This window comes from Rhinoderma darwinii, chromosome 10 (assembly GCF_050947455.1).
Source record: "Rhinoderma darwinii isolate aRhiDar2 chromosome 10, aRhiDar2.hap1, whole genome shotgun sequence".
Classification (NCBI taxonomy): Eukaryota; Metazoa; Chordata; class Amphibia; order Anura; family Rhinodermatidae; genus Rhinoderma; species Rhinoderma darwinii.
In genome coordinates, this window is record NC_134696.1 from 92,412,254 (window position 1) to 92,424,792 (window position 12,539).

The 12,539-nt window shown below is 42.1% G+C and overlaps 1 protein-coding gene across 1 annotated transcript in view; it reads right to left on the reverse strand.

Moving 5' to 3' along the window:
• Window positions 1-12,539, reverse strand: part of LOC142661567 (cell adhesion molecule CEACAM5-like) — a 30,482-nt gene that overhangs the window by 13,626 nt on the left and 4,317 nt on the right. The window contains exons 3-8 of the mRNA XM_075838992.1: window positions 11,305-11,583; window positions 8,746-9,027; window positions 7,437-7,730; window positions 4,958-5,197; window positions 1,551-1,877; window positions 766-873 (exon numbers count right to left, since the gene is read on the reverse strand). Coding sequence (XP_075695107.1) covers window positions 766-873; window positions 1,551-1,877; window positions 4,958-5,197; window positions 7,437-7,730; window positions 8,746-9,027; window positions 11,305-11,583 — 1,530 coding nt within the window. The remainder of the gene's footprint in view (window positions 1-765; window positions 874-1,550; window positions 1,878-4,957; window positions 5,198-7,436; window positions 7,731-8,745; window positions 9,028-11,304; window positions 11,584-12,539) is intronic.

The window sequence follows — 12,539 nt, forward strand, 5'->3', positions numbered from 1 at the left end:
CACACTCCATCTATATAGAACATAGAGTGCACTTGACCATACTGTACCTTAGTTTGCCTCCAATTTTATATGGAGGCACGCTGAGAATTATTTTTTTTCGTTGGTTGCTGTATTATGGAGTTAGTCTCCTCTTAAAGCTTTACTTCTAGGGCAGAATTTGGTGCCTTATAGAGCGACTATGCAGGGGCACATGGAGTGGCTACGTAATGGGGAGCCATAGGGACTCTCAGCTTTGCCATGTGCCATGAGCATTTATGGCATATCCATGAATGTCTTTTGTTGGGGAACCCCCGTCTGAATTCAACATTGGCAGAATATAATAACATAACAAATCCTATAAAATACAAAAATAATATACTAAAATGTCCCGTATGTTATGTCAGCAAACTGAGATCTAACTGGGTCTAAGGGGGTGGTGCATGACAAAGGGTTTAAAAATAAAAATAGAGAATCCCTGTGTCATGCCCCACCCCTTCAAGCCTTGTACTAGGCATAACACAGTCTTCTTAAATTTTTTAAAAAAAAGTAGCAACCAAGTCTGGGTTTAATTCAATTAGATTATTGTCATTTCAGATAAAAGAAGGGTCACTTAACAATCCTTTAATATCAGTAGAAAATGACAATGATCCCGAAGCTTCAGGACACCCAGAAAATTCAAGGTTTGAAGGTTTCTATATAATAAATCTCACACCGAGAGAACTGTATGAAGTAATTACATGTAAACACAAAGAATCAAGAGCTATACACAAAGTAACAGGTACATACGTTTCTTCAACACGAAGAACACGATTATTCCTATTATGGTCACACCAGCGAGTACTCCTATCACGATACCAGCTATCTCTCCACCATCCAGTCCATTACTGGGAACAACTAAAAATATCAAAAAAGTAAAACAGTTGTTTAGATAAATAGTAAAAAAAAAAAAATAGGTGGAATAAATCCCATTGTGCATTCGGCATATTGGGTCACCAGAGACTGGGCACAATACTCAGCATAGGTTGCTGTCTCTTCAGGGTCTGTAAATTGTATATATACTACCAGATCACAAGATACATATTACTAGACAATAAATCACCAAAAACTGGGAACAATACAGTTGGTGAGGGTTTATATAATGAGGCACAAGACCCCGGACATTTTAATACCCTGGCCATTATAGGGGTTGTCTGGTTTAGAAAACCTATATTAAATGCCCTATTCAGGACCCTAATTTAAAAGCCATAGTGTAGAGTGGCTATAAAGCGTGTCTCTCACTGTAGAGGATCCGGCGTGACTCTGCATTAAACAGACAGCCCATTGATTTTTAATGGAGACTGTGTAATACTTTATTTCTCCAGTGGTGGTGCTGCAGGAAAATTAAACACTTGATGCTGAAATCTCCCACAGATTAAAACTGATTGCTGGGGATTTCTGTTTGCTGTGATGATTTTATCATCATGGGGCCTTGATAGGCTATTTATGGGGTCTCTGTGTGCTTCCATGGATACCAGTTGTGACAGTATTAGTTAGTTTAGATGTAATATGATGGATTTATTAACATAACTCACCTATATTTGACACATCCATATTAAAGACGAAGGTTGTTTTTCCAATTAAATTAGTGGCTGTACATTCATATGTTCCAGATTCAGACGTGGATACTTTATGGATCGTCAGAGTGGATGCATAGTTACTGGAGTTCACTTTAAATTTATCATTATTCGGAATAGGGCCTGCACCATGGGACCAGGAGAACTCAGCAGGAAGGACCTGAAATGAGGGGGAACTGGCCCGTGACTGGTTTCCAGCTAACAGATCCACAGTGAGGATGACTGTACCGCCTTCTTTAACTTCAGTTGTTTCATTATTTTTAAAGCCAGGATACTTTGGAGGCTCTGATGGAGGAAGGAAATTAAAATACAGAAAATTGAGCCACTAGATATAACTTCTCCTTAGTAATCGTGAACAGAATCTGACAGAGGTCAATATTGGGCCCTGTTTTTAAAAAATATATATTCATCAGTGACCTTGTAAACACAATTTTTGCAAATGATACTAAACAGAAGAGGACAGTATTATGTTACACATCGATTCGGGTAAATTGGAGACCTGGGCAGATATGTTGCAAATTAGGTTTAACACAGATAAATTTGGGCAGTGTAAATATATGCCACCATTCATACTTAATGGGAAAACACTGAGATAGAAAATTACTTTAAACTTAACTGTAGCAACCAGTGTCAGGCAGCTGCTGCCAAGGCAAACAAGATCATGGGATGCATCAATGGAGGCTTGGATGTAGATGACGAAACCATAGTTCTACTGCTTTACTACTGGGGGGCCTGGATGCCTTTTTGAAAAGTAATAATATTACAAGAGATAAGGGGATAGGTGTTTAACTGCTGGCGGCCCCACTGGTTGCAAGAACGTGGTACCCGTGTCCTGTTTATAGGGGATACAATTTGTTCATGGGAAACCCCTTTAAATGAATTCCTCTGAATTCTAGATATAGTCCAAAAGAGAAGGATGCACTAGAGCTCAAATTCCCTTTTTTGGACTGTACCTGGAAATCAGAGCAACTCATAGACGTAAATACATGCATACAAGATCCTGATGCTAAGCAATATCAATCTCTTCTGTGCAGTGGTGCCCAGAAATAAAGAGAAGCATTAAAGAGGCTCTGTCACCAGATTTTGCAACCCCTATCTGCTATTGCAGCAGATAGGCGCTGCAATGTAGATTACAGTAACGTTTTTATTTTTAAAAAACGAGCATTTTTGGCCAAGTTATGACCATTTTTGTAGTTATGCAAATGAGGCTTGCAAAAGTCCAAGTGGGTGTGTTTAAAAGTAAAAGTCCAAGTGGGTGTGTATTATGTGCGTACATCGGGGCGTTTTTAATACTTTCACTAGCTGGGCATTCTGATGAGAAGTATCATCCTCTTCTCTTCAGAACGCCCAGCTTCTGACAGTGCAGATCTGTGACGTCACTCACAGGTCCTGCATCGTGACGGCCACATCGGCACCAGAGGCTTCAGTTGATTCTGCAGCAGCATCAGCGTTTGCAGGTAAGTCGATCTCTTTAAGTAAATAATGGGGTCTGACTGTTTTTTTTTCTATCTATCTATCTATCTATCTATCTATCTATCTATCTATCTATCTCATATCTATCTATCTATCTATCTATCTATCTATCTATCTATCTATCTATCTATCTATCTATCTATCTATCTACCTATCTATCCAGTATATCTTTACTAATGCAACCTATATAGTAAAGCATAGGCTATTATTAATATAAAATAATGTAGAGGCTTCTGTGTATGCCTTGTGTATAACTGTTTTAGTTGATGTGCCATTAATTCGTTGTCTGTCGTCTTGGTTCTATCTTCCCCTCTGATATGATTCCCCTAATGCAATTCTGCATTTCCTATCATGCTGCTAGCTTTGCAGAGGGAGTGGAGTCTCATCACACTGCAATTGTTCTGCTCTGAGTCCTATCTAAGTAAACCAAGTGATAGATCAGTGACATAGAACTTCTGTCCTCACATTGCAGTTTCATTGTATTCCTATGTGATGCAGCTTCAGCCCGTCTCATTTGCATTCTTCTAGTAATTGATTTCTCCAGTCCTTAGATGCAGGAGACAGTGAGAAGCATAGAAATATACTTGACTCTCTGTACACAGCACTCCCAGATAATATAGACGGACTGTATGAGTCAGGAGAGTTTTAAAAGTCTGCAGCTAATCACTGTATGGGCTCACCTAATATATCACTGCCCTCCTTCTCCGTTAGATAGGTGAGAAATTATCTTTTCAGCAGCATTATATGAATGGGGGACATACAGAGAAAGGAGGACAGAGCTGGGTGGGGAGGGGAGGTGTTTCAGAGCTGCCGGGAGGGATTTGATTGGTGATGATGTAATCCTGTAGTTCACAGGAAATCAGCCACACAGAGACGTGACCTCCTGTCTACACATGAGAGCATAGTCTATTCTGGTGGTCAGACTGAGATCACATGACACAGCTGCCCATAATAAAATAGCTCAAAATACAAGGATGAAACAGAGCTTGGAAGAAACAGATGACCCTTCTAGGATATTGCTGGAGAGTTAGCATGAGATGTAAAAAAAAATTGTTGAAGTACCTCTTTAAGGCTCATGTGCATTAGAATATATGTGGCAATTACTTGATAAAACCAAGCTGTAGCCACAAATTATGCCCTAACAGAGCTGAGCTAAAAAGCAAACAAACAGCAAAGCGTGACTAATAAAATAGCAGGTAAGCATCACCTATACATACTGACTTAAGACCCTTTAAGGGTGTACTCACACAGTGAGCTTTGCTGCGAGGTGGAAACCCACACTGCAATAACACATGCCTTTTTACCGCGATTAACTGCAGTTTAGCAGATAGCGTGGAAACCGCCACTAATTGTGTTAAAACCCATGCGGCAAAACCGCCCTGTGTGAATACACCCTTACACAGGCAGATGATCGACTAAGTGAGTGCTCATATAATTGCTCATTCCGGATCATTGTCCTGTGTAAGCATGGCAGCGATCAGTCGATAAACGAGCATAAGATTGTTAGTCGGCTGATCGCGTCTTTTATGTGGGCAAAAAAAAATCATAATTTGTCGGCAGCACACCCCCTCCCTCTATGAACAGGGCACACGCGGCCACACTATGCAAACCTTATAGGGATGAACAATCGCATTAACGATCATTCGTTCCTACACTCACGATGTTTGCAACATTTAAATTTACTAAAAAAGTTCCGCTCGGCTAGGTATTTCCATCGATCGGCGCTCGTTACCGACCAGGAAATTTCACTACTAGTGGACAGTCGTTTTAAGCAGGAGTGTGTGACTATTAGAACTTTTTTTTATACGGTTGTCATTTAAAAGTCTCACTTACTACACAAAAACGCTGCAGAATATCTACGTACAGCTAAAATGACAGCATTGACTTCTTACCAAATCTTACTACACAGTTTGAGGTTTTTCCCAGCTGTCTACCATTACAGGTGAGATTGCTCCCGTGGATATTATTGGAAATCGTCACATTTCTGAACACTTCATTAGTGGCTGTATCTTGTACATTATTAAAGGTCATGGTCACATTTGCTGCAGGTCTTCCGCCTGGCCATAAACAGCCGAGCTCTACCTCCTTGTCAATGGCTTGCACGGTACAGTTAATGTCTCCATCGGGAAACCCTATGAGATAAGAAAGTGACATAAATAATTAACTCATATAAGTAACAATATACAAGCTACATTAAAATGGGGCTATGTGAGGACCAAAAATGATTAGCAGTGTAGTCCTGGCAGTATGTGAGTACACCCGGTAATATACAGTCCCCCATCGCGCTGATTCTGAGACTTTCAACTAGACTTCCGTTCCCCTGGCAGCGCTATAAAAATCAATGAAAATCTTAGAATCAGCACCACCTGGAACCGGAATGTATATAAGCGAGTGTCTATCTATCTCATATCTATCTATCTATCTATCTATCTATCTATCTATCTATCTATCTATCTATCTATCTATCTATCTATCTATCTATCTATCTATCTATCTATCTATCTATCTATCTATCTATCTATCAATCTATCTATCTATCAATCTATCTATCTATCCTGGGACGTAGCTAAGAGGGGGGGGGGGAAGGCGGGACATGTGCCCCGGGCGCAACTACAGTGTAGGGAAGGGGGAGCAACGCAGAGCAACTGTATTAAAACAGCTAATCGCTGCTGCAGCCGCCCAACATACAGAGCTCCTATCAACAGCGATTAGCTGTTTTGATATGGCTTCTCTGCTCCCATCCTCTCAAGGCCCGCGCCGCCCCAGCAGATTACATTTGTGGGTCGGGCGGCATGGACTCCCTTGTGATCAGTGGCATCGCTATCACCGGGGGGGGGGCCGGACCGGGGCTAGCGCCTGCCACATTCAATTGTATCTGCATTTTTAGAACGCAGATACACTTGAATAGTATGGTGGAGCAGCTCCCTCCACCATCACTAGGTTACAAGTCATATTAAGATTGCAGCCTATATGATTGCAGGCCGGCATGATGACGTCTCTGGATCACACTGGCCTGCGCAATTGTCTTGGAGCAGGGAACGGGGCTATGTAATTATTTTTCATTTATTTATTTATTTCTACAAGGTGGGGGCTGTGTGGCATCATCTATGGGGGGGCTGTGTGGCATTATCTACAGGGAGGGCTGTGTGTCACTATCTACAGGGGGGCTGTGTGTGGCACTATCTACAAGGGGGGGACTGTGTAAGGCACTATCTACAAGGGGGGACTGTGTGTGGCACAATCTACAATGGGGGACTGTGTGTGGCACAATCTACAAGGGGGGACTGTGTGTGGCGCTATCTACAGGGGGCTGTGTGTGGCACTATCTACAGGGGGCTGTGTGTGGCACTATCTACAAGGGGGGACTGTGTGTGACACTATCTACAGGGGGCTGTGTGTGGCACTATCTACAAGGGGGGCTGTGTGTGGCACTATCTACAAGGGGTGGACTATGTGCCGCTATCTACAGGGGGCTGTTTGTGGCACTATCTACAGGGGGCTGTGTGTGGCACTATCTACAGGGGGCTGTTTGTGGCACTATCTACAGGGGACTGTGTGTGGCACTATCTACAGCGGGCTGTTTGTGGCACTATCTACAAGGGGGGACTATGTGTGGTACTATCTACAGGGGGACTGTGTGTGGCGCTATATACAGGGTGGCTGTGTGTGGCACTATCTAAAGGGGGCTGTGTGTGGTACTATCTACAGGGGGGGCTGTGTGTGGCACTATCTACAAGGGGGGACTATGTGTGGTACTATCTACAGGGGGACTGTGTGTGGCTCTATCTACAAGCGGGGAGCTCTGTGTGACCTCTTTAAGTTATTTTCTTTTAATGTATTGTTATTTTAACTCACTTATATAACTATATTGCTTTTAAAATGGATACATGGTTGTATGCGCGAGTTACATTAAAAAAAAATAACAAAAAAATGACATCTCATTGATTGGTGGAGAAAGCAAACCTGGCGAGGGGGAAGAAGATGTCAGGAAAGAAGTTGGGGGGGGGGGGGCGCCAATATGAATCTTGCCCCGGGTGCTGGAGAACCTTGCTACGCCTCTGATCGATCAATCTATCCTATCTATCTATCTATCTATCTATCTATCTAGATTGCATGGTTGTGGGCTTGATTGTATGTGCCTGTTTGCAATGAGTGTGGCTTAAACATCTGAACTCAATAATTCGAAGGGGTGTCCATCTAATTAAGGCCATACAGTGTGTTTATAAGTCATTTCTTCAACAAATGATAGATAGATAGATAGATAGATAGATAGATAGATAGATAGATAGATAGATAGATAGATAGATAGATAGATAGATAGATAGATAGATAGATAGATAGATAGATAGATAAATAAATAAATGTACTCACAGTTGATATTGAAGCTAGTTGCATTGCTGGTCTCACTATTTGCCAAGTTGGTCGCTGTACAGGTGAATGGTCCAGTGTCGTTCTTGGAGACGGGGCGGATGGTGAGATTGGAGTTTGGAGGAGAATCACTCTGAGTAATGTAATATGGAGGGTTCGGGGGCACTGGTTTTCCATTGAGACTCCAGGAGAAGGTGACGGCTGAGCCCTGAGCTGAGCAATAGAGAGACACCGAGTCCTCTCCTGCCCAGACCACTCCTGAAGTGTTACTGGTCAGTGCCACTGAAGAGACTGGAGCTGTAAACAAAATCAAAGATAATTGTGGAGAGATGAAAAACGTTGAAAATTCACAGGCAAATTTCTTATTTGAGTTTCGCTCATCTGTAATTATGAGTGCTCAAAATGAGTTAGGATATGTTTCCAAAATAAAATAACGTTTGACGTGTCTGTCCAATGTATAATGAACAATAAAAAATTATTTTTGGGCATCAAACAGCTTGTTTCATGAAGACAGCCCCTTTACAGATTGAAGCCGGCCTGGCTATTGGCTGCATGACTTCGGCATGGCTTCAGAAAAACCCTAAATGTTTAGTCCGGAGGAAACTGTGTCTAGCTATAAACCACAGCTAAGCCTGCCAAAGCGGCTCTCAGCTCTTACTTATAACTGGTGGTCTCGAGTGGTGGACCCCCCTCTATGATGACATCCATATGCCCCCAATAGGGCACATGGAAAGTGGTTATGAAGATAACACAACCCCTTTAGGTAATTTGAATGGTCATTTAAAGCATTTAATGGCCATGGGTTGGATGACCGTACAAATTCAGCAAATATTAATTAAGTTAGTCACAGAGTCACTTAGGTTTAATGAAAATGCAGAGTCCCTGCTTCAGTTCTAGCCCTTCCTCTCGTCTTGCTTTGTGCCATCTTAATTGCTTTTACACTGAAATTAATGTAGCTGTAATCTGTGGGTAGTCTCACAACAAGTGTTCAATTTCCCTACAGCGCCCCCACAGGGGAAATTAAGCATTACACAGTTCTCATTGAAATTAATGTTCTGTTCATGTAATATATGGCTGTGTTAGGTCCTCCAGAGCAAGAGACACTCTTTGCAGTCATTCTCTCTGCTCTAGTTAATAGATGAGGGTCCTGAACAGGGGACTTCTCTAATAATTCCAAATTCCCCCATAATATGGTATTTATTTTTGTAATTAGACATCTCCTTTAAATCTTCTTCATCTTAAATTTCAAATAAGAATTTCCAAGAATGTCTAGTAACTCTAGTTACAGAAATGATGTGTATGTTTTACTTACAGGCCAGGTCGAGCTTTAGTTCTGTGCTGTTTATGCTGTTTATTGAGTTTTTAGCTGTACATATGAAAGATCCGTTGTCATTAGTGGAGACAGGGCTGATAATGAGCGTGGCATTATTATCGGTGAGATGGAAACGACCTCCTCCAGAAATTGTCACCCCTTGTAGACGCCATGAGTAACTGACATCTGTACCCAGAGCTGAACATCGTAGAGACACGGAATCCCTGTTAGGCCAGACAAGTGCCGATGTATTAATTGTCACTTTGATATTAGAAACAGGAACTGCCATAGAAAATACAAAAAAACGTAAGGGTTAGATTGTAAATACGTAGTGCGAATAGTTAAGAAATAATTTATTTGCAAATCCTCAGAAATTTGTCTCCTGACTGTATGTGCAGAGTTATCCCTCTGTACATATTGAAGTGCATTTTTTTCCCCAAACTTTTAAGCAGTTTCTGCCGTGTAGTCAGGGGCAGATTGGGAGCTTAAAGTGGCCCTGGAAAAAAATCTAAAAGTGGCCCCATGTTGTAGGTGGGGCCAGCACAAGTAGGCGGAGTCAGCAAACAGTTAGCTGTATCCACATTGGTGATGGATCCAATAATACAGCCTTATTATTGTCAGCATTGGGCTGTGTTCACACCTGCATTGGACGCTTTCACACCACAGTATTTTTATCAATACAATGTATGTGGCTGATAAAGCTCGCAGGAGATGCATTAAAAAGTTTAAAAAACTCTTCTGTCCGTCCTCCATATGTTAAAAAAAACCCATATCAATGGAATAGCGCAGCTTTCAAAGATATTCCACGCAGCAAAAAAAAACTTTTTTAGCCTCCGTTAGGGGTCTATGGATCCATTTATCGTATGTCAGGAGCTTTTTCCCCACATACAGTAAGAGTGGCAGGGGGGGATCTCATGGGGTACAGGGGACACTGAAGAGGATTTTGAATCTTTATTTGTGGTGGGGGATCTGTGGGAGGAGGGGCATAGAAGGAGGCAGAGATTAAGTGCGGGACCAAGGGGGAGTGTGTAGGTGAAACCTAGGCCGTATTTAGAGTTGATGCTGATGCTTTTAGTGCTGATGCCCCCTATAACTCCTCAAGTTATAGAAACAACGCATGACCCAGGAAAGGTAAGTATAATAATTACTTTGCTTTTTTATGTGTTACTATTTATTTTTTTTTGGTGTTTTTTTACAGGTTCGGTTGTTGGGCTACTTCGGGTTCGAGGACTACTTCGATGACGACATTTTTTTAATTCTCAATAAAATGGTTAACGAGGATTGTTTTTATTTCAATAAAATATATTTATGTCTCTGTGTTTTTTGAAACTATATTACTACCGCCTTAGTAATATAGCGTCCATTACTAAGGCGGGGCCTAATGTTAGCCGGTGAAAAAGCAAGGCACTAACCCCCATTATTACCCCGGTACCCACCGCCGCCTGTGGTACAGGGAAGAGCAGGGTACGATCCAGTACCTGACCTTCTGTAGCCATGGTCGGGGACTGGGGCGGCCTCAGGCTGGTATTATTAGACTGGGAAAGCCCAAAAATAGTGGGCCCTTCCCACTCTGGTAATTCTAGGCTGCTGCTACTATGTTGTATCTGGCTGGTCATGAAAAATGGAAGGGGACCCGTTTACGGAAATAACATTGACATGCGTTTTTTCCGCTCAGTATTTATTGTTTTATCTCATCCAATTTGCTGCTACTGTATTTTCTGTGAATTTTCCGCAACGAGTTCCATTGTGGAAAATTCGCAGTGTGAATTGACCCCTAGGGTCTCTTCTGATGCCACACATTAAAGAGTAACTTAATGTTCAAAAACTTCTGACATGTCATAGTGACATGTCAGAAGTTTTGATTGTGGGGGTCCGAGCACTGAGACCCCCACCAATCGCTAAAGCGAAATGGCAGAAATGCTCGTGTGAGCACTCAGCCGCTTTGTTTCTGCACGGCTCCTAGACTTTTTCAAGTGAATAGGAGGAGAGTCAGAGTTCTGCAGCACGGCCACTATGCAGTAGTCGAAGCCAACTGCTTCCAGCTCCGAAAACGGCATACTCTGCATAACACTGGCGCCTGGAGACAGCCGGAGCAGCTGATCAGTGCGGGGTCCGGGTGTCGGACCCCAACAATCATATGCTGATGACCTATCCTGTGAATAGGTCATCAGTTGTCCTTGCTTAGACAACCCCTTTAAGGTTCCCATCCAATATCTACAAACAGAAGAAACCGATTTACACAGCGTGCAGCAAGGAGAGCAGGAGGATCTCAAAAACATTACCCAAAAACAGAGAACAGAAGGAGAATGAAGTATATGGCAAAAAAAATGAAAAACGTCTTGCTTGTAAATTTTATCAGGTACTCGAGAAGTTCAGTAAATCTCGCTACCTCCAAAATATGTTAATTTAATAATATATTCATTAGATCTTGTTCATTTTGTATTCTAACTTTTCAGTAGTCTCAGCTTGTTTTGTTGTTTTTCATATTTATGTCAATGCTATTTTATGCCTCCAGGAATAATATAAAACACAATTTGCTTTATTTCACAATGTTCTTACCCATGACAGTCACATTCAGGGAGTTGCTGGTGTTGGTGCTGACCGGGTTCTGGATGCTGCAGGTGTAGATCCCACTGTCTTTCTCTGTTATTGGCCTGAAGTCCAGGAATGATCCCCGGCAGATGACATGAGGCTCAGTGCAGATAGTCTTCTGATCACGATAGAAAGTGTAAGTCGTCACAGTCTGATTCCCGGCATCACAATGGAGGGTCACATAGGTGCCACTGATAAGGGGAAACTTGGTATCATTGGAGCTAAGAACAGAGGCGCTGAGTTTACCTTAAAAAGAGCAAAAAAATAGTGGTAAATTTTGTAGTGTATGTATTTTGGAATAAAAACATAATATAATTAAAAGCAAAAATATATATTTGTTTGGTCTGTCTGAGGGCATTTCCCCTTCGTTGAGATCACAGTCTCAAGATCCTCTGCTTCAATGTTCCCTTAGAAGATTGTTAGCAAAAAAAACCTTAATTTCTTGGTAAAAATGTTGTTCCCGTAGGTGCTGATGTTTTTAAAGGAGTTTTCTTCTTTTAGATAGGCCTTATTTACACGAGCGTTGCGCATCTCCGACGTGAAAAACGGCATGCCACTCGCAAAGCACACTGATGCTTAACGCAACATACACGGACCCGATTTACGCGTGTTTTTTTACGCACGTGAATCGGATATGCTCGTGTGAACGAGGCCTTAGACGTCATGCACACGACCATAGTTTTGCAATTTGCGGATAGTATAGAACACACGCTTTCTTATGGGCCAATGCACACAAAATAGAAGAAGTCATTATACGATCCGCATTTGCCGTCTGGGCTCATTGAAATTAATGCACATGTGTGAGCACGGTCCATGATGGCGGACGGCCCGCGGATGTCACTCCGCGGCCCGACTGTGCCGTAATCATGGACTGTGCACACAGCTGCGGCCGTGTGCAGGAGGCCTGAGGGTGCAGCAGGGAGGGGTCACTGATTGGGACACGCTATCTATAAATTAGAGCAGAGTGATTCCTCAAAAAGCAGCACTAAGTGTGACAGAAAAATTACAAACAGACAAAGTCTTAATGACAATATGGCCAATGGGTTGGCAAACCTAGAAATGTTTTACCTGACATTAAAATCGTTTAATATATAACGTTTTTGATTTGTAGTAGATTTACACAATTTTATATCGTTTTGCCTATGTTAACCCCTTAAAGAGGTTGTCCTGTCAAAACAACCCCTGTCCATATGCCTTATATG